The sequence below is a fragment of the Scyliorhinus torazame genome, chromosome 3 (assembly GCF_047496885.1).
Source record: "Scyliorhinus torazame isolate Kashiwa2021f chromosome 3, sScyTor2.1, whole genome shotgun sequence".
Taxonomy (NCBI): Eukaryota; Metazoa; Chordata; class Chondrichthyes; order Carcharhiniformes; family Scyliorhinidae; genus Scyliorhinus; species Scyliorhinus torazame.
Genome location: NC_092709.1, coordinates 72,635,065 through 72,657,150, shown reverse-complemented (window position 1 = coordinate 72,657,150; position 22,086 = coordinate 72,635,065). Strand labels below are relative to the sequence as shown.

The following is a 22,086-nucleotide window of genomic DNA, read 5'->3' as shown; positions in this document are numbered from 1 at the left end:
GCACACGGCCCACTCTACAGGTGTGGTACAGCAGAAATGGAAAAGTATTTTTTAAAGCAAAACAATATTTATTCTATGAACTCAAATTAACCTTTTTAAAACATACAGTGAACATCTTAGCAACCATTAGTTCAAATACAACCCCCAAAGAATACAACACTAAGTAATGCTTAATAACTTCCCAAACAACATCCAGAAGACAAAAGAAACACATTTTAACAGAAGCACGTCAGGTTTACATTCACTACTGAGAACATTTATAATTCTGAATTCACCAAATGATCAAGAGATAGTCTTTTCATGGCAGAGAGATCAACAGTACACCTGCTCTGTCTGGCTTCAGCTCCAACACTGAAAACGAAACTAAAACACACCCGGCAGCAAACAGCCTAAAACAAAAGTAAAAAGTTGACAGACAGCCCAGCTCCACCCACACTCTGGCATCATAGAATTCTGATTATCATAGAATTTACAGTGCAGAAGGAGGCCATTCGGCCCATCGAGTCTACACCAGCCCCCGGAAAGAGCACCCTACCCAAGGTCAACACCTCCACCCTATCCCCATAACCCAGTAACCCCACCCAACACTAAGGGCAATTTTGGACACTAAGGGCAATTTATCATGGCCAATCCACCTAACCTGCACATCTTTGGACTGTGGGAGGAAACCCAAGCACCCGGAGGAAACCCACGCACACACTGGGAGGATGTGCAGACATCACTGATAAACACCCATTTCTTAAAGGTACATTTCTTAAACACCCATTTCTTAAGGTACATTTCTTAAACACCCATTTCTTAAAGGTGCTCTCACATGACACCTCCCCCCAAGAAAAAAAAATAAACAATCAACTTCAAGATGGTTTCATTTTTCACCTTTTCACCATTCTTTAAGAAATGCTCACATTAAATATACTTTTTCATTTAAAAAAACAACACACGCAAACAGGTATAATAATATAGTCCATTTTTTTTTTGTTCTTCTTCCTCCAACTGAAATCCGTCTCGATTGACAGGCTCTTTGAACAAGAAGGTCTCTGCACGATCCATCCATTTCTGTACTCCTCGGCATGTCTCTTTAAAGTCAGATACTCCAGTTCAATCTCATCACAGAGTCCCTTGTAATTCTCCAACACAGGAGCATTGGTTACCACAGTTTTCAGGCAGTTAAATGCCTGGTGAAACTCTGCTGTCCATTGAAATTTTCGACGTTTTTTCAACAAGTCCATCAGTGGAGCAACCACGCTACAAAACCTTTGCACAAATGTTCGATCAAATCCACTCATGCCAAGAAATTGCATTATTTCCCTTCGTCTTGAGGGTATTGAAAACTCCTCAATAACTGTTGGTTTCACATCTCGTGTGACCATTCGACCCTGTCCGATTATATGGCCAAGGAAAGTGACTTGGGCTTTTCCAAATTCACTTTTGGCTAGGTTTATCACCAAACCCGCCTGCTGAAGTCGATCGACTAACTCCATCAGATGGTTTAAATGTTCTTTCCATGTCTGGCTGAAAATTACCAGATCGTCGATATATACCGCACAATTGGGTAATCCTGAAACAACTTTTGTTAGTTAACCGTTGAAATGTGACTGGGGTGTTTTTCATGCCAAATGGCATAACTTTGAATTGGTATATACCATCTCGAGTCAGAAAAGCTGAAATCTCCTTTGCCCTTTCGGGCAAAGGTACCTGCCAGTAACCTTTAAGTAATTCCAGTTTGGAAATAAAAGCTGATTGTCCCACTTTTTCAATGCAATCCTCCAAATGTAGGATCGGATAAGAGTCCGCTCTTGTAACTTCATTAACCTTTCTATAGTCCACACACAACCGTTGGGTACCATCTGGTTTAGGTACCATCACTATGGGTGAGCTCCATTGGCTGCAGCCGACTTCAATTATGCCATTTTAAGCATACTCTCAATCTCTTTGTTAACCTGTGCCAATTTTAAAGGGTTAAGTCTGTATGGATGTTGTTGGATTGGAACAGCATTTTCCACATCTACATCATGTATAGCCATTTTAGTACTTGCCAATTTATCTCCACAAATGTGCCCATGCGATACCAATAACTCTTTCAGGTCAGTCCGTTTTTCCTCTGGAAGGTAACTCAACAATTTATCCCAATTTTTAAGAACATCCTCGTTTTCCAATTTAATTTGATGTATGTCAAATTCACAGTCATCTGGATTTGGTTCGTCACTTTGCGTTAGAACCATTAAAACTTCCTCCTTTTCTCTCCTTCCCTTTCAAAGTACCTTTTAAGCATATTTGACACATGGTGAGGTTTCCTTCTATCTGGCGTTTTTAACCACATAATTCACCTCACTTAATTTCCTTTCAATTTGATAAGGTCCACAAAACCTGGCTTTTAAAGGTTCACCTACCACTGGTAACAAGACTAAAACTTTATCTCCACTGGCAAAACTACGAACTTTGGACTTCTTGTCCGCTACCCGTTTCATCACATTTTGTGCAACCTTTAAATGTTGTCTAGCCAATTTACCTGCTCTATTTAATCGTACCCTAAAATTTGACATGTAATCCAATAATATAATTTCCGATTTCTCACCAATTTTTCCTTAATCAATTTAAGTGGTCCTCTTACCTCATGACCAAAAATTAGTTCAAAAGAACTGAATTTGGTTGACTCATTAGGTGCATCCCTAATTGCAAACAGTACGAATGGAATTCCTTTATCACAATCCTCTGGATAATCTTGACTATAAGCCCCCAACATTGTCTTTAATGTCTGATGCCACCTTTCTAACGGTCCCTGCGATTCTGGATGGTACGCAGTTGATTTCAATTGTTTTATTCCTAAGCTATCCATAACTTCTTTGAATAACCTTGAGATAAAATTTGATCCGATTGTATTTCTGTGGGGTAGTCCATATCGAGTAAAGAATTTAAATAACTCCTCTACAATCTTTTTAGCTGTGATATTACGTACTGGAATGGCCTCTGGAAACCTAGTCGACACATCCATTATCGTCAAAAGATATTGATTCCCACTTTTCGTTTTAGGAAGTGGTCCTATGCAATCAATTAGGACCCAAATAAAAGGTTCCTCAAGTGCTGGAATGGGTATTAAGGGCGCTGGTTTTATCACTGCTTGAGGTTTCCCCATCACTTGACATGTGTGACATGATTGACAAAATTTAACTACATCATTAAAGTAGTCCAGGCCAATAAAATGTTTTTAGATTTTAGCTTGAGTTTTCCTTATTCCCAAATAACCTCCCACTGGTACCTCATGTGCAACTCACCATACCCCCTGGATGCACTTGTGTGTGGAGGCTTGCGCAATACCACGGAGATCACCTGTGGAGCCCTGGAAAGAGCAAGTCAGTCACTTTCAGTGACACAGGCAGTGTGTGCACTCCAAGTCCCCGTGGGCGCCAAACTCTGCAGCCGGTGGCAGATGTGACTAACTAGTTCTCTGGACCTGAGCAGTCTTTGGCAACACTAGTTCTTGGAGATCTACATGGATTTTAGGCACCGTCTATAGACCCTACATTTACTGAGGCACCTCCGAGCAACGGCTTTCTGTGGTTCATCCTCTACGTACAGAACATGCTTTGCTACCCCTTTGTTCTGGATGGTTCTGCCCCACCGTTGGCATTTTCTCTCTTGCCTATGAGCGAGCAGGCAGACGGCGAGATCACCAGGCTCCATGTTCCTGACGGTCTCCTCACTGCAGTATGAAAGAGAGAGACTTGATGATTAACATTTGTCTCCTAAGGACCATTCATCATCTGCAGCTGCCTCTCAACTCTCATTGACTCATGTCCTGGCCACAATATTGATGCCCAGTCTCGAGTTCGCATGCTGGTTGGGAAAGACCCCACATTGTCCCCGCCACACACCACATGACCCACTGGCTATTCGACTGCATCCTGAGGTCTCATCTCAGGTGTAGGCATTGTCCTAACCTTCATTCCAAGGTGCTCAGCTTGGCCTATGGGGGGCACATGTGAATAAGCACTTCAGCACAGAGCCAAGGATTAGGAGCGCTATCCATGGGCAACGTTCCATGGCCACCTTTCCAAGGGCATATAGTTGCTTGCCAGTCAGGTAATAGTTCAGCCACACCATAGTAGTCATTGAATTTGGAAGTCAGTGCACCAAGAGGTGCAGAGGTGCAGGAATCATTGGCACTCCCACAGAATTGCATGACCAGTCTGATTCCAAGCTTGTCAACTGAGCTCAAGCTGAATGGGCTCAGCTGCAGTGGGGTACTGATCATTGACATGTTTCTCCACTAGTCTTTCCCTTGTCTACATCTCTCCTCCATAAGCACCCCCATTCCCGGTGATTGCGTGGAACGTTCAGTCTGTTCTGACTGCCCCCGCCCCCCCCTCCCCGCCACACCATCCCTTACTTTCCCTTTCTACAAGCCTTCAAAGAAGCCAGTGGCCCCACACCAGAAGGCTGCCTCAAATACGCTGCGAGTCAGACTATGCCTGTGATCCCCTTGCCCCCTTTCCCCGCTGAATCATGGAGCCATGCCACGAGTGCTGCACTAGCTTGAGTGCACTCAACTCCGAGATCCCCCTGGAGTTCTGCTCGCCAGGTGCACACCTTTTGAAACCAGTCGTACATCATGCCATTCTGACATCATATTGCAGTCAGGGGGCAGAGGTGTGGCATAAAATATGATGTAAAATGTTTAGAGGTAGCTTTATGTTCCTCCTGGCCCACAAGCAATGCTGGAAAGGCTCTTGCCTATTCTGGTCCATGCCTATCCTAAGCTTGAAAGCCTGAGGGCTTGGAAACATAGCTGGATAGTGGAAAATTGAAAATTGTGATGGCTTTTGAGGTCGGCAATATTACTAAACTATTTAAATGAGGTGCACCAATGTGTAAGTAGGTTAGTTGTCTGCCCAGACTTCTGTTAAAAGCAGAAGTGGGTGGGTTCGAGGCAGGTTGAGGCAGGTTACGCTTAGATCTCATGGGCTGGATTCTCTGCTCCCTGACGCCGAAATCACGTTCGACGAGGGGCGGAGAATCCCCGATGATGCCAAAATTGGGGGCGGTGCCAGTTTCACAATGCTCTGCCCCCTGGAAGCGGCATACTGTTGGGGTACGCCGCGCCGCGCATCCCACGGCTTCAGGCCACTGCCTGAGGCCCACCCGGCGATGCTCTGTCCCCGACCGGCCGAGTTCCCGACGGCGTGGGACACGTGTGGTCTCACCTGTCGTGAACTTAGCGTGGCGGCTGCAGACCCAGTCCAGCGCCGCCACAATCAGGGGAAGGCCGATCTGCAGGCAGAGGGGGCTTCATTCGGGGTTGGGAGCACTGTGGGCGGGCGGTCCGGGACGCACGAGCGGCCGAAGGGGTGTACTATTTTTGTGGTCCGGGTCCGGGGGCTGAGTCCGCCATGCAGCACGGCGCGGCCGCCGCAGGCCACCGCCGTGCGCATGCACGCCCACGGACCCGGAAATGCTGGGAGCTCTACGCTGCTAGCCTCCAGCAAAACGGCGAATCGGTGGCCATTTTGCGCCAGTTTTCCTGGCGTGAAACACCACCTTTTCACGCCAGCAGAGGGACTTAGTCTCCCAAACAGAGAATTCAGCCCAATGTTTTTAATGGGTGTGATTCAGCTGCTTCGTCGCATCAGACTTGGTGTCGTGGCGAGGCCTTTGAATTTCGCAAAAGACCTCTCATGAGATTTGCGACGCTCAAAACTTCTCATGAGATTCAACGGAATCTCATGAAATGTCGTGATCTGGATCTCGCTCTCTAAGGCGTGATCCAGATGTGCATATTTAAACTATCCATTAGACTCATTTAAATATATCCTCGCCGTGTTCTCCCAGGGCCCTGGATTCACCGGCTCCGCCTGGGAGACCTCAGCAGGAGGCCGTTTAGCATTGGTCCGCAGAAACGGGTGGTCAGGCATTGGGCAGAGTAGCACTCTAGCACTCCCACCGGCACATGGACACCATGGCACTGCCAGGCAGACAGAGGCACTGCCATGGTGCCAAGCTGGGAGTGCCAAGATGCTCAGGTGCCAGGTTGTCCGTGCCAGGGGTTGGGCTCAGGGGTACCTTACCCCATAAAAGGTGGAGTATGGGGGGATCCCCAGAAAAGGTAAGTTGGGTGAAGTGTGGGGGGGGGGCAGCGCCCGGAGGCTGGCTGTGGTCGCTGGGCGAAGTTGAAAGATCAGGCTGCCTTTAAAACTGGGCCTTCAGCTCGAGGTCCGTGTTCAGGCATCTATCTTTCTGGAGAGGCACTTTATTGCTCATCAAACTTTGCCTTTCAGCTCATGGTTTGTCTTCAGGCCTCTGCAGTCTCCAGAGAACAGCAGCAAGAGGCTTGCTGGAGAGAGAGTCAGCCCTCACAGTAGCCTTCTGGAGAGAATTAGCTGGATTCTTTTTGGAGAGAGTTAGTTGGATCTCTTCACCGGGTTGCCAGCATAAAAACTGAAACCAAACTCAAGCCTTGGGACTCTGAAAAACATATCGGTGGGATCAGATCCAATCACCACCTGTTACCAGACAGAGAACAGCCTTTTGGGCCAATTGATTGGCCACCAGCCAATCAATCAAACTGAGTCCTCACTGATGGTGGCCAGAATAGCCTTCTGGATTCTTCTGTTTGAATTATAGGTACAGACTTCTTACAGGCTCCTTGCCTTAAAGTGCGATTTCCATGAATCATCCAAAGATCAAAAGTGCAACAGCAAAATAAAATGAAGGGAAAATAAGGGAATAAACAGGAAGGACCTTTGCATCTCTCAACACACTCATTCCCCTCTCTCACTCCTCTTTCTCCTGCTCTGAGGCCCACTTTGGCACTCCCCCCTGCTCAGAGGGGGGCTCCAGCTCCCTGCTCCGAGGCCAGCTTGAGTCTGGATGGCACGGTAGCACAGTGATTAGCACAGTTGCTTCACAGCTCCAGGGTCCCAGGTTCGAGTCCCAGTTTGGGTCACTGTCTGTGCGGAATCATACACGTTCTCCCTGTGTCTGCGTGGGTTTCCTCCGGGTGCTCCGGTTTCCTCCCACAGTCCAAAGATGTGCAGGTTAAGAATAATAATCTTTATTCTCACAAGTAGGCTTACATTAACACTTCAATAAAGTTACTGTGAAAAGCCCCTATTCACCACATTCTGGCGCCTGTTTGGGTACACAGAGGGAGAATTCAGAATGCCCAAATTTCCTAACAGCACGTCTTTTGGGACTGGTGGGAGGAAACCGGAGCACCTGAAGGAAACACATGCAGACACATGCAGACTCCGCACAGACAGTGACCCAAGCCGGGAATCGAACATGGGATGCTGGCGCTGTGAAATAACAGTGCCATCCACTCGCTACCGTAGGTGGATTGGCCATGCCAAGTTGCCTTTAATGTCTAAAAAGTTTAGGCAGGGTTACTCTGTTACGGGGATAGGGTTGAGGTGTGGGCTTGGATAGGGTGCTCTTTCCAAGGGCCGGTGCAGACTCGATGGGCTGAATGGCCTCCTTCTGCACTGTACATTCTATGATTCTGTGAGTACCCCACTCCAAAGCTCGCTCATGTCCTCCCACTCCGACGCCGCCCACTCTGGCCCCTTGCTCTGAGGCTCGCTTGAGTCCTCTGTCCGAGGCCCACTCTGGTCCCCAACTCCAAAGCCCACTCTGGCACCCCACTCTCAGGCAGACTCCAGTCCCCAGCTCCCCCTACTTCAAGTCCCGCTCCAATCCCTTGTGCTGAGTTCTGCTCTTCCTCTCTCTTTGCTCTCCACACTTATCCTGATATAGAGATTTCAGTTTTGTGCTGTTGCCAACTCGTCCAGATGCCAGCCACTAATTGGACAAACAGTTCTGCAGCATTTTTCAACTTCTACAAATGATTCTGTCTTGCTGATCACCTCCTGAGAGGCTCCCATGGACTCCCTGGGTCTATGGACCCCAGTTTAAAAACCCTTGGCTTAGATTGTTGTGCTTAAGTCTCTGGACCTATACCCTTACTTAGCAGTGGGAGGGCTATCAAATAGACCATAGTTGAGAAATTGCGCTTGTGGTGATCTCATGGTTATGTTGAATTCACCAACTGACCACGAAGAGTCTCATGAGTATATAAGTGAATGTTAGAGTCAGGTGACCTCAGACTGACTGAAGAACTGGAAGAGAGAGGTTGCTTGTGCATAATCATACTGTTATTCATCTGTTGTTTTGTATATAGTTGACCCACGGTTAATGTTAATAAATCGTTTAGAGCTTGAGCTACAAGTATTCTTGCAATATAAATCAAGACATCCGACAAGAACATTACAATGTTCATTAAGCATTCTCCCTGAAAATCATTCACTGCACCTTCCAGTTTGCGAACATGGGCTCATTAATCATTAGCGTTGAGGGTGGGAAAGGGAAGTGACTCATGTTCTTTAATTTTGTTTTAAGCAATGGCTGGAGAGAACCCCTGGACTTGATCCTGATGGATTTGATTTCTGGGGTAAACTGAAAAACAACACTGATGAAGGACTGAATGAGGAAATTGCAGATATCCAGGTAATCAGCATAATCAAATTGAAATCAGCATAGCAGTGAAATATATATTCATACATTTGTCAATAAAGCAAAGTGTACATTGTTTAGTCTTTCTTCGAAAAGCATTTTGCAAAAGTGACATAAACCCTGGAACTCCCTTCGTGGGTGTCTATGCCACACGGACTGCAGTGGTCAAGAAGGCAGCTCACCATCACATTCTTAAGAGCAAATAATTCAGAACAATAAATGCTGGTATTACCGGCAGCATCCACATCCCAACAAAGGATTTTTTATTTTGAATTTTTTTTAATTGGCTTTTCTCAAATTAATAAACAGTTGTTACTTATGTACATTACATTTTCTTGCCCGCGCTAATTTGCTTTGTTTTACAGAGAGGTTTGTTTTGTCCTTCATTTGACTTAACTGCATGTACATTTTGCTGACCGATCCCGCCCCCGGGTTGCACAGTCCTTTGGTTCTTCTTCTTTTTTTCTTCCCTCACTTACTCCTCGTTGCTGGCCTCGAACAGGTTTTGGAACAGGCCGACGAACTGCCCCCAAGTATCCAGGAAGCCTTCCTCTGACCCTCGGGTGGCGTACTTAATCTTGTCCCGGTGGAGAAATTCCGAGAGGTCAGCGAGCCAGTCTGCAGCTGTGGGTGGTGCTGCCGATCGCCAGCCGAGCAGGATTCTCCGGAGTGCGATTAGAGAAGCGAAAGCAAGGGCATTGGCCCCTTTCCCCATGTGTAGCTCTGGCTGCTCCGATACCCCGAAGATTGCCGCTATTGGGCATGGCTTCACCCTCACTCCCACAACCTTGGACATTGCCTCGGAGAAGTCTGTCCAGAACCCAGCAAGTTTGGGACAAGCGCAAAACATATGGGTGTGGTTGGCTGGGCCCCTCTGGCAAAGTTCACATTTGTCCTCCACCTCCGGGAAGAACCTGCTCATTCGGGTTCTGGTCAGGTGCGCTCTGTGCACCACTTTGAGCTGCATTAGGCTTAGCCCTGCGCAGGAGGAGGTGGAGCTCACCCTGCTCAGTGCTTCGCTCCAGAGTCCCCATCCTATCGCTGTCCCCAGTTCGTCCTCCCATTTTTGTCTGGTCCCGTCTAGTTGTGTTCGGGTTCTCTCCAGTAGCTGTCCATATATTCCACATAGCCCCCCCTTCTCGCTGCTTGTGCCTATCAGGTCCTCTAGTAGTGTGCTTTCTGGGGCCCTGGGGTACCCTACTGTCTCTTTGCAGAGGAAGTGCTTTATTTGGAGGTGTCTCAATTCCTGTCCTCTTGCTAGTTTCCACTTCCTCGTCAGTTTGTCCAGTGCCACCAGTCTGTGCCCTACGTAGAAGTCCCCGACCGTCAGTGTGCCCCCATCCCGCCTCCATCTTTTGAAGGTGGTATCTAGCATGGCTGGGGGGAATCTGTGATTGCCACAGATGGGGGCCATAAGGGACATTTTGGTTATCCCAAAGTGCTGTCTCAGCTGGGTCCATGTTCTTAGCGTGGCCGCTACCACTGGGCTTGTTGTGTATCTTGTTGAGGAGGATGGAAGTGCTGCTGTGGTCAGGGTCTGCAGGGTTCTCCTTTACAGGATGCCTCCTCCATTTGTACCCAATCTGTGTCGGGTTCTTGTACCCATCCCCTCACTTTTTCTGCCATTGCTGCCCAGTGGTAGTATTGTAGGTTTGGTAGAGCCAGGCCCTCTCTGACTTTCCCTCTTTGCAGTGTCGGTTTGGGAATTCTCGGGTTCTTGCCCCCCCCCACACAAATGCCATGATTAGCCTGTCTATGTTTTGGAAAAAGGCCTTGGGGATGAAGATCGGGATGGATCTAAACAGGAAGAGGAACCTTGGCAGTATGTTCACCTTCATCATCTGCACTCTTCCCGCCAGGGAGAGTGGGAGTGAGCCCCACCATTGAAGGTCTTTTCTTACATCCTCCACCAGGCTGATCAGGTTCCACTTGTGGATCTGTGTCCAGTCTCTGGCTATCTGGATCCCCAGGTAACGGAATCTGTTCTGGGCCGTTTTGAACAGGAGCCCCTTCAGCTCTGTCCCTCCCCCGTTTGGGTTCACTGGGTGTGGTAGTATGCATTAGGTGTCATGTGGGACTGTGAAGCCGTGATGTCATTGGCTGACAGATCCCGGGTCCTGGTTGGCTGTTGACCTCTAGCTCCGCCCTGAAGGCGGAGTATAAGAACCAGGAGTTCTCCCCCGCAGGCCAGTCTGTTACTGAACTGCGGGGAACAAGTCACTCTTAATAAAGCCTCATCGACTTCATCTCTATTCGTCTCTTGTGAGTCTTTGTGCGCTACAATTTATTAAGCGTGCTTAAAGGACTATGGAGCTCAGGATCATCCCGGAATGCCTGAGGATCAGCCCCAACGCAGTGAACTCAGCAGCAGTTTTCAAACACTGGCAGACTTGTTTCGAGGCCTACCTCAGAATGGCCCCCGGCCGGGTCACAGAAGACCAGAAACTACAGGTCCTGCACTCGAGGGTAAGCCCGGAAATTTTCCCTCTCATCGAAGACGCAGAGGATTTCCAGACGGCGTTCGCAGCACTAAAGAGCATCTATATTCGCCCAGTGAACCAGATCTACGCACGCTACCAACTCGCAATGAGACGGGAAAGTCACGGAGAATCGCTGGACGAATTCTACGCCGCGCTGCTAATTTTGGGACGGGCCTGCAGCTGCCCGCCGGTAAACGCGATTGAACACATGGACATGTTGATGCGCGATGCTTTTGTCGCAGGTATGAACTCTCCCCAAATCCGCCAAAGACTTTTGGAAAAAGAGTCGCTGGGACTCTCAGAGGCACGGGCCCTTGCAGCCTCCCTGGATGTAGCCGCACGAAACACCCGCGCGTACGGCCCCGACCGCGCGGCAGCCCCTTGGGCTCTGAGGACCCCCGTCGCGACAACCGCCCCCCCCCCCCCAACCCCACAGGCTTGCGCGGTTCAGACTCCAAGTCATCCCGGGGAGCCCGCTGCTATTTCTGCGGCCAGGCGAAACACCCCCGGCAGCGCAGCCCGGCCCGCGCAGCGATTTGCAAGAGCTGCGGGAAAAAGGGCCATTTCGCGGCTGTGTGCCGGTCCCGGGAGGTCGCCGCTGTCCCAGGAGAAGAAGCAGTCCTGCGTGTTTCTAACGCTCCCCAACCCCCCCAGTGCCCTATGTACGACCCGCAAGCGCAGCAATTTTGGGTCCCGGCCACCGCTGTCCCCGGAGAACAAGGAGTCCTGCGCGTTTCAAACGCTCCCCAACCCCCCCAGCGCCCCATGTGCGACCCGCAGGCGCCACCATTTTGGGTCCCGGCCACCACGAGGGGAGGAGGGGCGCCGCCATCTTGGGACCCCCCAGCCCTGTGCGACGCATGGGGGCGGCCATTTTGTCCACCCCCACAGCCATCTTGTGACCCCCAGCCATGTGCGATGCATGGGGGCGGCCATTTTGTTCACCCCCGCCGCCATCTTGGACGGCAACAACGGACCCCAGTGTCGACGGCTCCACAGGGTTCGAGGAAGACGCTCAAGCACTACGATCACGTCTGGCCTCAATGACGCTGGACCAAGCACGGCCCCGGACGCTCCAGACGACGACATCAACGGTGCTGATAAACGGCCACGAGACACCATGCCTGCTCAACTCCGGGAGCACAGAAAGCTTCATCCACCCCGACACGGTAAGACGCTGTTTTTTGACCATCCGTCCCAGTGCGCAAAAGATTTCCCTAGCTGCAGGATCCCACTCCGTACAGATTAAAGGCTTCTGCATAGTAACCCTAACGGTGCAAGGGAGGGAGTTTAAAAACTACAGGCTCTACGTCCTTCCCCAACTCTGCGCGCCCACATTACTGGGATTAGGCTTCCAGTGCAATCTGCAGAGCCTAACCTTCCAATTCGGCGGCCCAATACCCCCACTCACTATCTGCGGCCTCGCAACCCTCAAGGTTGAGCCCCCATCCTTGTTTGCAAACCTCACCCCGGATTGCAAACCCGTCGCCACTAGGAGCAGAGGGTACAGCGCCCAGGACCGGACATTCATTCGGTCCGAAGTCCAGCGGCTACTGAAGGAAGGCATAATCCAGGCCAGCAATAGTCCCTGGAGAGCACAGGTGGTAGTAGTAAAGACAGGGGAGAAGCAAAGGATGGTCATAGACTATAGCCAGACCATCAACAGGTACACACAACTAGATGCGTACCCTCTCCCCCGCATATCCGGCATGGTCAATCGGATTGCCCAATATAAGGTCTTCTCCACCGTGGACCTCAAGTCCGCCTACCATCAGCTCCCCATCCGCCCAAGTGACCGCAAGTACACAGCCTTCGAGGCAGACGGGCGATTATACCACTTCCTAAGGGTCCCATTTGGCGTCACAAACGGGGTCTCGGTCTTCCAACGAGAGATGGACCGAATGGTTGATCAACACGGGTTGCAGGCCACGTTCCCGTATCTCGACAACGTAACCATCTGCGGCCACGATCAGCAGGACCACGACGCCAACCTCCAAAAGTTCCTCCAGACCGCTAAAGCCTTGAACCTCACATACAACGAGGACAAGTGCGTTTTCAGCACAAACCGGCTAGCCATCTTGGGATATGTAGTGCGCAATGGGATAATAGGCCCCGACCCCGAACGCATGCGCCCCCTCATGGAATTTCCCCTCCCTCACTGCTCAAAAGCCCTAAAACGTTGCCTGGGGTTCTTTTCATATTACGCCCAGTGGGTCCCCCAGTACGCAGACAAGGCCCGCCCCCTAATACAGACCACGACCTTCCCTCTGTCGACAGAGGCTTGCCAGGCCTTCAGCCGCATCAAAGCGGATATCGCAAAGGCCACGATGCGCGCCATCGACGAGTCCCTCCCCTTCCAGGTCGAGAGCGACGCCTCCGATGTAGCTCTAGCGGCCACCCTTAACCAAGCGGGCAGACCCGTGGCCTTTTTCTCCCGAACCCTCCACGCTTCAGAAATCCGCCACTCCTCAGTGGAAAAGGAAGCCCAAGCCATAGTGGAAGCTGTGCGACATTGGAGGCATTACCTGGCCGGCAGGAGATTCACTCTCCTCACGGACCAACGGTCGGTAGCCTTCATGTTCGATAATGCACAGCGGGGCAAAATTAAAAACGACAAGATCTTAAGGTGGAGGATCAAGCTCTCCACCTTCAACTATGAGATCCTGTACCGTCCCGGAAAGCTGAACGAGCCGTCCGATGCCCTATCCCGCGGCACATGTGCCAACGCACAAATTAACCGCCTCCAAACCCTCCACGAGGACCTCTGCCACCCGGGGGTCACTCGGTTCTACCACTTTATAAAGTCCCGCAACCTCCCCTACTCTGTGGAGTAGGTCCGTACAGTCACATCTGCGCAGAGTGCAAACCGCACTTTTTCAGGCCGGATGGTGCGCACCTGATCAAGGCTTCCCGTCCCTTTAAACGCCTTAGTCTGGATTTCAAAGGGCCCCTCCCCTCCACCGACCGCAACACATACTTCCTGAATGTGGTGGACGAGTACTCCCGTTTCCCCTTCGCCATCCCCTGCCCTGACATGACAGCGGCCACAGTCATTAAAGCCCTTAACACCATATTCACACTGTTCGGTTGCCCCGCATACGTCCACAGTGACAGGGGGTCCTCCTTCATGAGTGACGAGCTGCGCCAGTTCCTGCTCAGCAATGGTATAGCCTCCAGCAGGACGACCAGCTACAACCCCCGGGGGAACGGGCAAGTAGAGAGGGAGAACGGCACGGTCTGGAAGACCGTCCTACTGGCCCTACGGTCCAGGGACCTCCCAGTTTCACGGTGGCAGGAGGTCCTCCCAGACGCTCTCCACTCCATCCGGTCGCTACTGTGTACTAGCACTAACCAAACGCCTCATGAGCGCCTCCTTGTCTTCCCCAGGAAGTCCTCTGGAACGTCGCTGCCGACCTGGCTGGCGGCCCCAGGACCCATCTTGCTCCGAAAACATGTGCGGGCGCACAAGTCGGACCCGTTGGTCGAGAGGGTTCACCTCCTCCACGCGAACCCGCAGTACGCTTACATGGAGTACCCCGACGGCCGACAGGACACGGCCTCCCTGCGAGATCTGGCGCCCGCCGGCAACACGCACACCCCCCCAACACCAATCATCCCCTCCCTGCCACCGGCGCACCCCGCCACCGCCCCCTTCCCGGGAGGATCGGTCCTCCTCCCAGGTCCGACCAGAAGTGAAGCTGAAGCAGAAACCGTAAGGCTCCCGGAGACGACAACACGGGAACAAGCACCACCACCGGGGCCGAGGCGATCGACAAGGACGACCAGACCGCCCGACCGACTCGTGGCATGGATGTAACACTACAATGTTGTGGACTTTAACAAGAACTTTTTTTCTTTTCCCCCTTACGACCACTGTAAATAGTGCAAAACAAAAAAAAACCCTGTACATACTGTGATGACATGCAAAAGTTTTCCTCCCAGGACCAGCCTTGTAAACTCTTACCACCATGCGAAGCACCACCCCGCCGGGTTCATTTTTAACAAGGGGTGAATGTGGTAGTTTGCATTAGGGGTCATGTGGGACTGTGAAGCCGTGATGTCATTGGCTGACAGATCCCGGGCCCTGGTTGGCTGTTGACCTCTAGCTCCGCCCTGAAGGCGGAGTATAAGAACCAGGAGTTCTCCCCCGCAGGCCAGTCTGTTACTGAACTGCGGGGAACAAGTCACGCTTAATAAAGCCTCATCAACTTCATCTCTATTCGTCTCTCGTGAGTCTTTGTGCGCTACACTGGGAATGCCTCGCTTTTGCCCAGTTTAAGTTTGTAGCCCGAGAAGGTTCCAAACTTTTTCAGTGTTTGCAGTATTGCCTTCAGTCCCTCCTGTGGCTTCGAGACACAGAGGAGCAAGTCATCTGCATAGAGTGAGACTCTGTGCTCTCTGTCTCCTCTCCGGATTCCTTTCCAGCTTTCTGGGTCCCGCAGGGCTATCGCCAGGGGTTCAATCGCTAGCGCGAACAAGAATGTGGACAGGGGGCAGCCCTGCCTTGTTCCTCTCTGTATTCAGAGCTGGTGGTGTTAGTTCGGACACTCGCTTTGGGAGCGTTGTACAGGAGCTTCAACCAGGCGGTGAATCCCGCTCCCAGCCCAAACCGTTCCAGTCCCTCGAGGAGGTAGCTCCATTTGACTCTGTCAAAGGCCTTTCCTGCGCCCAGGGAGACGATCACCTCTGGTGTTCTCTCCCGGTGGGGGGGCGGGAGGGGGGGGGGTCATTATCACATTCAGCAGCCGCCTGATGTTCGTTGTGGGCTGCCCACCCTTGACAAAGGCCATTTAGTCCTCTGCGACCACCTCTGGTACGCAGCACTCCAGCCTTTTGGCCAGGACCTTTGCGAGTATTTTCGCATCCACGTTCAGCAGTACAATGGGTCTATATGATCCACATTCCGTCAGGTCTTTATCTTTTTTGGGTATTAGTGAGATTGTGGCCTGCACTAGCATTGGGGGCAGGGGGCCAACAAAGGATTTTTAAAATGCACACAGAGATACAGTTGAAAATCTGGAAAGGTGGTTGTAGGTTAAATATGTTCAGTAATATTTTTAACAATCAGATTATTGTATAAATGCATTTTGTGGTGTTATGATTTGTGGTGTTACAATTTCATAGGAGGCTCTACATCAGAAACTATACAATAAATGTATATTTGCAGTTAATAGAAGATAAATGATTTGGAGAGTATTAAGTGTATACAATCTTCAAATAGTAAATATTGCACAATCTTTTTGTTTTGCAAAAGTCAAAGCCTGCATCTGAGGCGAAGGAAGATATGCTGTGTGAGCTTAACAGAGACAAGGAAACACTCACAGCATTGTTCGATGAAAAACGTCATGAGCATCTGTTGAGCAAAGGTAGGGACAAAAATTGTAGAATACGAAAAGAGAATGTATTTCCGCCAAAGCTGGAAATAATGAGAAAACACAAGATTGAGTAAATTTTGGGACAGACTATCAGTTGGGGTTCTGTGACCTTGTGCCATGGGTTGATTTTAATCCTATCTGGGAAGCTGTGGAGTTAAAATTCTCCAGGTCAGTGACACAATTGGAGGCACCAGGAGCAGATGTAACAGTATATTCATGATGCTCGATCAATGACTCCAGAGGCGAGATTGGATGAGAATTGAAGGCTTTATTGGACTAGATGTTTCCCCCAGCAGCGCAGGTACAGAATGCAGCTGCTAGGGAGACACAGACTCTTATACTCCGCCTTACTGGGCGGAGCCAGCAGGCAGGCTTCACCAATGATCTTCCTGTCTCAGGTACCTCCCACACCAATGATCTTACAGCATCAACCTGGGTACCGTAATACCCCTAATACCGACTACCACAATTCACCTGTTGGTGAAAAGGAGAAAGGGTGCTCCCAGGAACTGAACAAGCAAATTTCAGGCTGCCTCTGGTGTGAACTTGACCCCACTCCATGCCACCTAAACCCCTTTCAGCCCTGCATCAACCTGGGTACCGTATAGCATCAACCTGGGTACCGTAATACCCCTAATACCGACTCCCACATTCACCCCCTGTTAAAAAAAAGAGTCCGGCGGGGGTGGTGGTCTCACGGTATACAGTGGTAGAGGTTGAGGTTATGGTGGTACCAGAAAGAGACACTTGCCAGCTTCCTGGATATGGCCTCCCGAAACGCCCACGCTTACGACCCGACTGCGCGGCAGCCCTTTGGGCAGCGTGGAAACCCCCCTGCGGCCAACTCCGATGCAACCCCCATCCCCCCAGAATCCTATTCATGTTACTGTGCCCTCTGTTTCCAGTACCATGTTTCAAATTCCAAATACCAAATGCCTTAATTGACTGACCATGCCCTACACACAATTCTGTACATGACTGTCACTGCCCAGATAGGTCTCCCAACCTGTGACCAGGACCAACACATATGTGCCATGCAGACTTCTTGAACATGGCCCATACAGCCTCAGGACAGATCCTTAAATATGCCCCGAACAGCATGGCCTCAGCCCCAAGACAGCATCTAAACCTGTCCCAGACAGTCATAACTTTTAACCTCAGACAATCTTTTCCTCATTCCCATTGTTCCTTGCATTCCTCACCCCTGTCAACCCGCCCCCAGTGTTACCACTCTCCCCAGTGGCATCTGGCACTTTAAAAGAGTGATCAGTCGATAGGGTCACACGAGCTGGAAAAAACAATTGGGGACCAGGGTGGGAGCTCACCCTAGCAAGCGTGGGCTTTTACCCCGGATCTATTTTGGACGCTGACTGGCGCCCATAAAGCTGCAAGACTCTGTAAGACAGTATGTTGTAAATAAATGTTAGTTGTTTCACACACAGCTGATGAGCCAAAGTTATTACACTCATCTTTCCTTTCTTGATATTATAAGTGAATGTATGTTAAATTTTGTGATGGTAGTGTATGTATTTTATATGCTTTGGTGCCATGATTCTTCTTTGTGTATTGTGAACTTCATTATGCTTGTAAACGTACCAATAATGTAAGTGAGAGAACAACATCAGGGGAGAAAGGCATAGCCAATAGGATGACATCAGGCCTGCTCTCTTCAAATGCCATGTGCTATTTAGCACATGACAGACTTGCATATGTTTGCTAATTGCAATTCCCTCAATGTTTTCAGAGATTGCATCAATTGTCATTTCTGTGGCTTTACACAATAGCTTAGAACACTGTTTTTCAAACTTTTCTTCCTGGGAACCACTTTTGCTAACCGGCCGACCTTTGGAACCCATGCCGGCAGGCCTTCGGGACTTATGCCGGCCAACCTCCGCGACCCACACCAGCCGACCTTCGAAGCACATGCCGTGTTCGCTTACCTTTAATATGAAAGAGGAGCCCGCTTAGTCCTCATGATCTCACTGCAATCAGGTTCACAGGAAGAAAGTGCTATGTGTATATCAGATGCCGAGTTCAACCAGTTTCTTTGTGCCATCTTCACATTTGTGAGAACGGAAAATCCAACGTTGCACATGTAATTCGGTGTGAGAGATAATCACAACAAAATGCTTATTTTACTCAGCACTGGATATTCCTGGGAGATGCTACTCCAGAATTCTGACAGCCTCATGGGCTATTGGCTTGTTTTTAATGTGCAACCAAAGGTCAGGCACAGCAGCATAATCTTTTCATTTGGAGACAGTTGTAAGTTAATAACTGACTCTGGGGTCTCAACCTCAAAAGTAATTTTTCATCCAATTCTTCTCTTTCAAAATCTGAAACTTCTCCTTTCATTTGCCAGTTCTTCCCTATAATACACATGGGCTTTGCCCTGGCACAATTGACAAAACCATACCTCAAGAAATCATCTTTATACTGCTTTGTTCCCGAGTAAAGTTTCTTCTTTGTAGGCTGTTAACCAGAGGACCTGGAGCTCTGTACAGAGCGAACACTATGACTGCTCCATCCTGCCCTGGACTTCTGAGCAACTCTCTCCAGCAGATTCGATGTGAGATCATGGCCAGTATGAACTCTGCCTATTTGTGTCTCTGGCTGTCTCTTGCTTGTAAGAAAATAATTCATCTTCACAGTCCTCTTGCCTTGCTAGCCAGCAGCTAGAACATGGAAGAAACTCTCTTTCGTGATTTGGTACCAAAAGCATGTACACCGAGAGCTCTTGACGTCAAGTGTATGTGCAGGGCCCGTGACCTGCTCACTGCTGCCACTTATGGCCGGAGGTTTGCACACAGCCTCATTTCCTTCTCAATTAAAAGGCGGCAGCAGCTGCCATTCACTTTTTAAAAAATAAATTTAGAGCTTTGTTTCCAATTAAGGTGCAATTTAGCATGGCCAATCCACCTAACCTGCACATCTTTGGGTTGTGGGGGTGAAACCCACGCAGACACAGGGAGAATGTGCAAACTCCACACGGACAGTGACCCAGGGCCAGGATTCGAACCCGGGTCCTCAGGCCGCAGTCCCAGTGCTAACCACTGAACCACATGCCGCCCCAGCAGCTGCCATTCGCAATGAAAATGCCAGTAGAGGCCCTTCAACGCTTCTCCCGTGATCAAGACCACCACGGGAACGCTGCAACTGATCGCTCCGCGACCTACCTGACACCCACCCACGGGTCATGACCCGCACTTTGAAAAACCCTGGCGTAGAACTGCTGGAAACAAGATTAGCAAGCAAACATTCCTTTCCATCTTGATGCCAAATGCCATTAATAGAAGTTTAGGGTGCATTGCTGAAGGATCTGCATTGGGGAGGTGGTATAGGGATGGGGAGGTGGAATTATCAATTTCAGTGAGTTTCAGAAGTAGAAGGCTGCTTTCAGTCTCCTACCCACCTGTGACAGGACGAGGTCACGACAATTTTAACCAGAAATGGCAGAAAGTGGTTGGAAAATGACTACCCACCTGCAGCGAATTGTGTTGCCCAATTTCTCCCCGCCAGCTCTTGATTAACTGTGGTGAAGAGATTCCAGGAGGGCTGGAATCTCCTTAAAGGAACACTGCTGCTCCTCATTGTCCAACAAAGTAAAATCAGAGTCATCATTGACCCTTATCAATATCTCTGAATTAGGATCCAGCTGATTTTGAACGAGCTACTTCATCACTTGCCTATTAAATCAGAAAAATAAATCAACTTTTCAGTGGCGAAGTAACTGGCTCATTTTAACTGTTCGGCCACCCAAGTATCTGCCAATTGGGCAGAATTAAAATCTATTTCATGGTGATATTCCCCATTTTCGAACGAATATTTTAATTTCACTAACCTTTGCAAAAGCCTATGTGCAGAGGTTGATTATTGTGACATAGGTTCAAACATGGCTAATAGTTGCACATTTCTTCACTTTAGGTGAACGGAGAATATCATATAAGGCACTGCAGGGAGCTCTCATGATCTACTTTTACAGGTTGGTACAATCAATATAGTACATGCAGGGAAAGAGCTGAATGGGTTAGTGAACCAGTTTACTGTCCCTTTACCTCTGAGACCTGTGCTGAAACCCAGTCCAGATTGATTCAACCAAACTTCTGATTGCCTATGGTTGCATATCCACGGGTAATGTCTGGAAAACCTCGCAGCTGTAAACTTACATTTCCTTCTGTAAGCTCCTTGTGAATGCTGCTTACCTCGAGAAGGGCTGGAGGAGGTAACTGCAAATGAAAAGAGTTTGAACATCCCAAAGAAACACTGGGGGGATTCTCCGATAGGGAGGCCAAGTGTTCGCGCCGTCGTCAATGCCGTCGCGTTTCACGACGGCGGGAACAGGGCCTGGGCACGACCTATTCTGGTCCTCATAGGGGGCCAGCATGGCGCTGGAGCGGTTCACGCCGCTCCAGCGTCCTTATGCGGCGCCAAATGGGTGCCGTGCCAACCCGCGCATGCGCAGTTGGGCCGCGCCATCTTGCGCATGCGCGGGGAACATCTTACGCACACCGGTCCCTCACCAACATGGAGCCGGTGTTCTGGGGCCGCGCACGGAAGGAGGTAGGCCTGGGGGGGGGGGGGGGGGGGGGCGGCCCGCCGATCGGTGGGCCCCGATCGCGGGCCAGACCCCATCGGAGGCCACCCCGGTGAAGGAGCCCCTCCCTCCCCCACGGGCCGCCCCCCCAGCATTCCCGCAGAGTTCCCGCCGTCAGCGACCAGGGGTGGACGGTGCCGGCGGGAACCTGTCATGTCGTAGCGGCCGCTCAGCCCACCCGGGCCGGAGAATCGCCGCTCGCCGGTTCTCCGAGCGGCGCCGCTGGTTTCCAGGGATGGGAGAATCGTGTGCGGGGTCAGGGCGGCGTGGCGCGATTCGCGCGGCACCCCGGCGATTCTCCCACCCGGCGTGGGGGGGGGGGGGAGAATAGCGCCCACTGACTGCAACAACTTACACATAGTCTCATACACGTTGGCAATCCCAGTGTATAACCAATACTGAAAGTGTTGCAAAGGTGCAGTAGAATTGCCCACTTGAATGGAGTTAAATGAAAAACAACAGGGGTTTATTTGATTCCTGGGGTTCTCCTGATCTGCTGTAGCTGGCACGTTAGCACAGTGGTTAGCACTGTTGCTTCACAGCGCCAGGGTCCCTGGTTCAATTCCCGGCTTGGGTCACTGTCTGGGCGGAGTCTGCATGTTCTCCCTGTGTCTGAGCGGGTTTCCTCCAGGTGCTCTGGTTTCCTCCCATAAGTCCCGAAATACATGCTTGTTTGGTGAATTCGGCATTCTGAATTCTCCCTCCGTGTATCTGAACAGGCGCCAGAATGTGGCGACTCGGGGCTTTTCACAGCAACTTTATTGAAGTGTTAATTTAAGCCTATGTGTGAGAATAAAGATTATTATTATTAGTGGAAACCAGTGCGTAAGTATTCGACGTATATAATGTTTTGCCAGGGCTTCAACAAGTTACAATGAGAGGTTTGGAGGACCCTCTAAGTGTTTACCCTTAAACATGGTAGCAGAGGGTTTTACTTTGCGTATATATTTTGATATCACCCTATATTATGTTAACTTAGGAGAGGTTGAAGTTGATAAGGTGTTTTCAGCGTAAAGAAGAGTTTCATTCTTCAGATTGCCATCACTTAGAGGAACATGTCACAGTCAATCTGCCTTTATGCAAAGATAAAAGGACATGATATCGATGAGGGTATGCTTAAATACAGATGTTA

At 50.0% G+C, this 22,086-nt stretch overlaps 1 protein-coding gene across 1 annotated transcript in view; it reads left to right on the top strand.

The window, feature by feature from the left end:
• LOC140408511 (tryptophan 2,3-dioxygenase-like) overlaps positions 1–22,086 on the top strand; it is an 89,308-nt gene that overhangs the window by 54,601 nt on the left and 12,621 nt on the right. Inside the window, exons 7-9 of the mRNA XM_072495797.1 lie at positions 8,392–8,499; positions 16,240–16,351; positions 20,285–20,342. Coding sequence (XP_072351898.1) covers positions 8,392–8,499; positions 16,240–16,351; positions 20,285–20,342 — 278 coding nt within the window. The remainder of the gene's footprint in view (positions 1–8,391; positions 8,500–16,239; positions 16,352–20,284; positions 20,343–22,086) is intronic.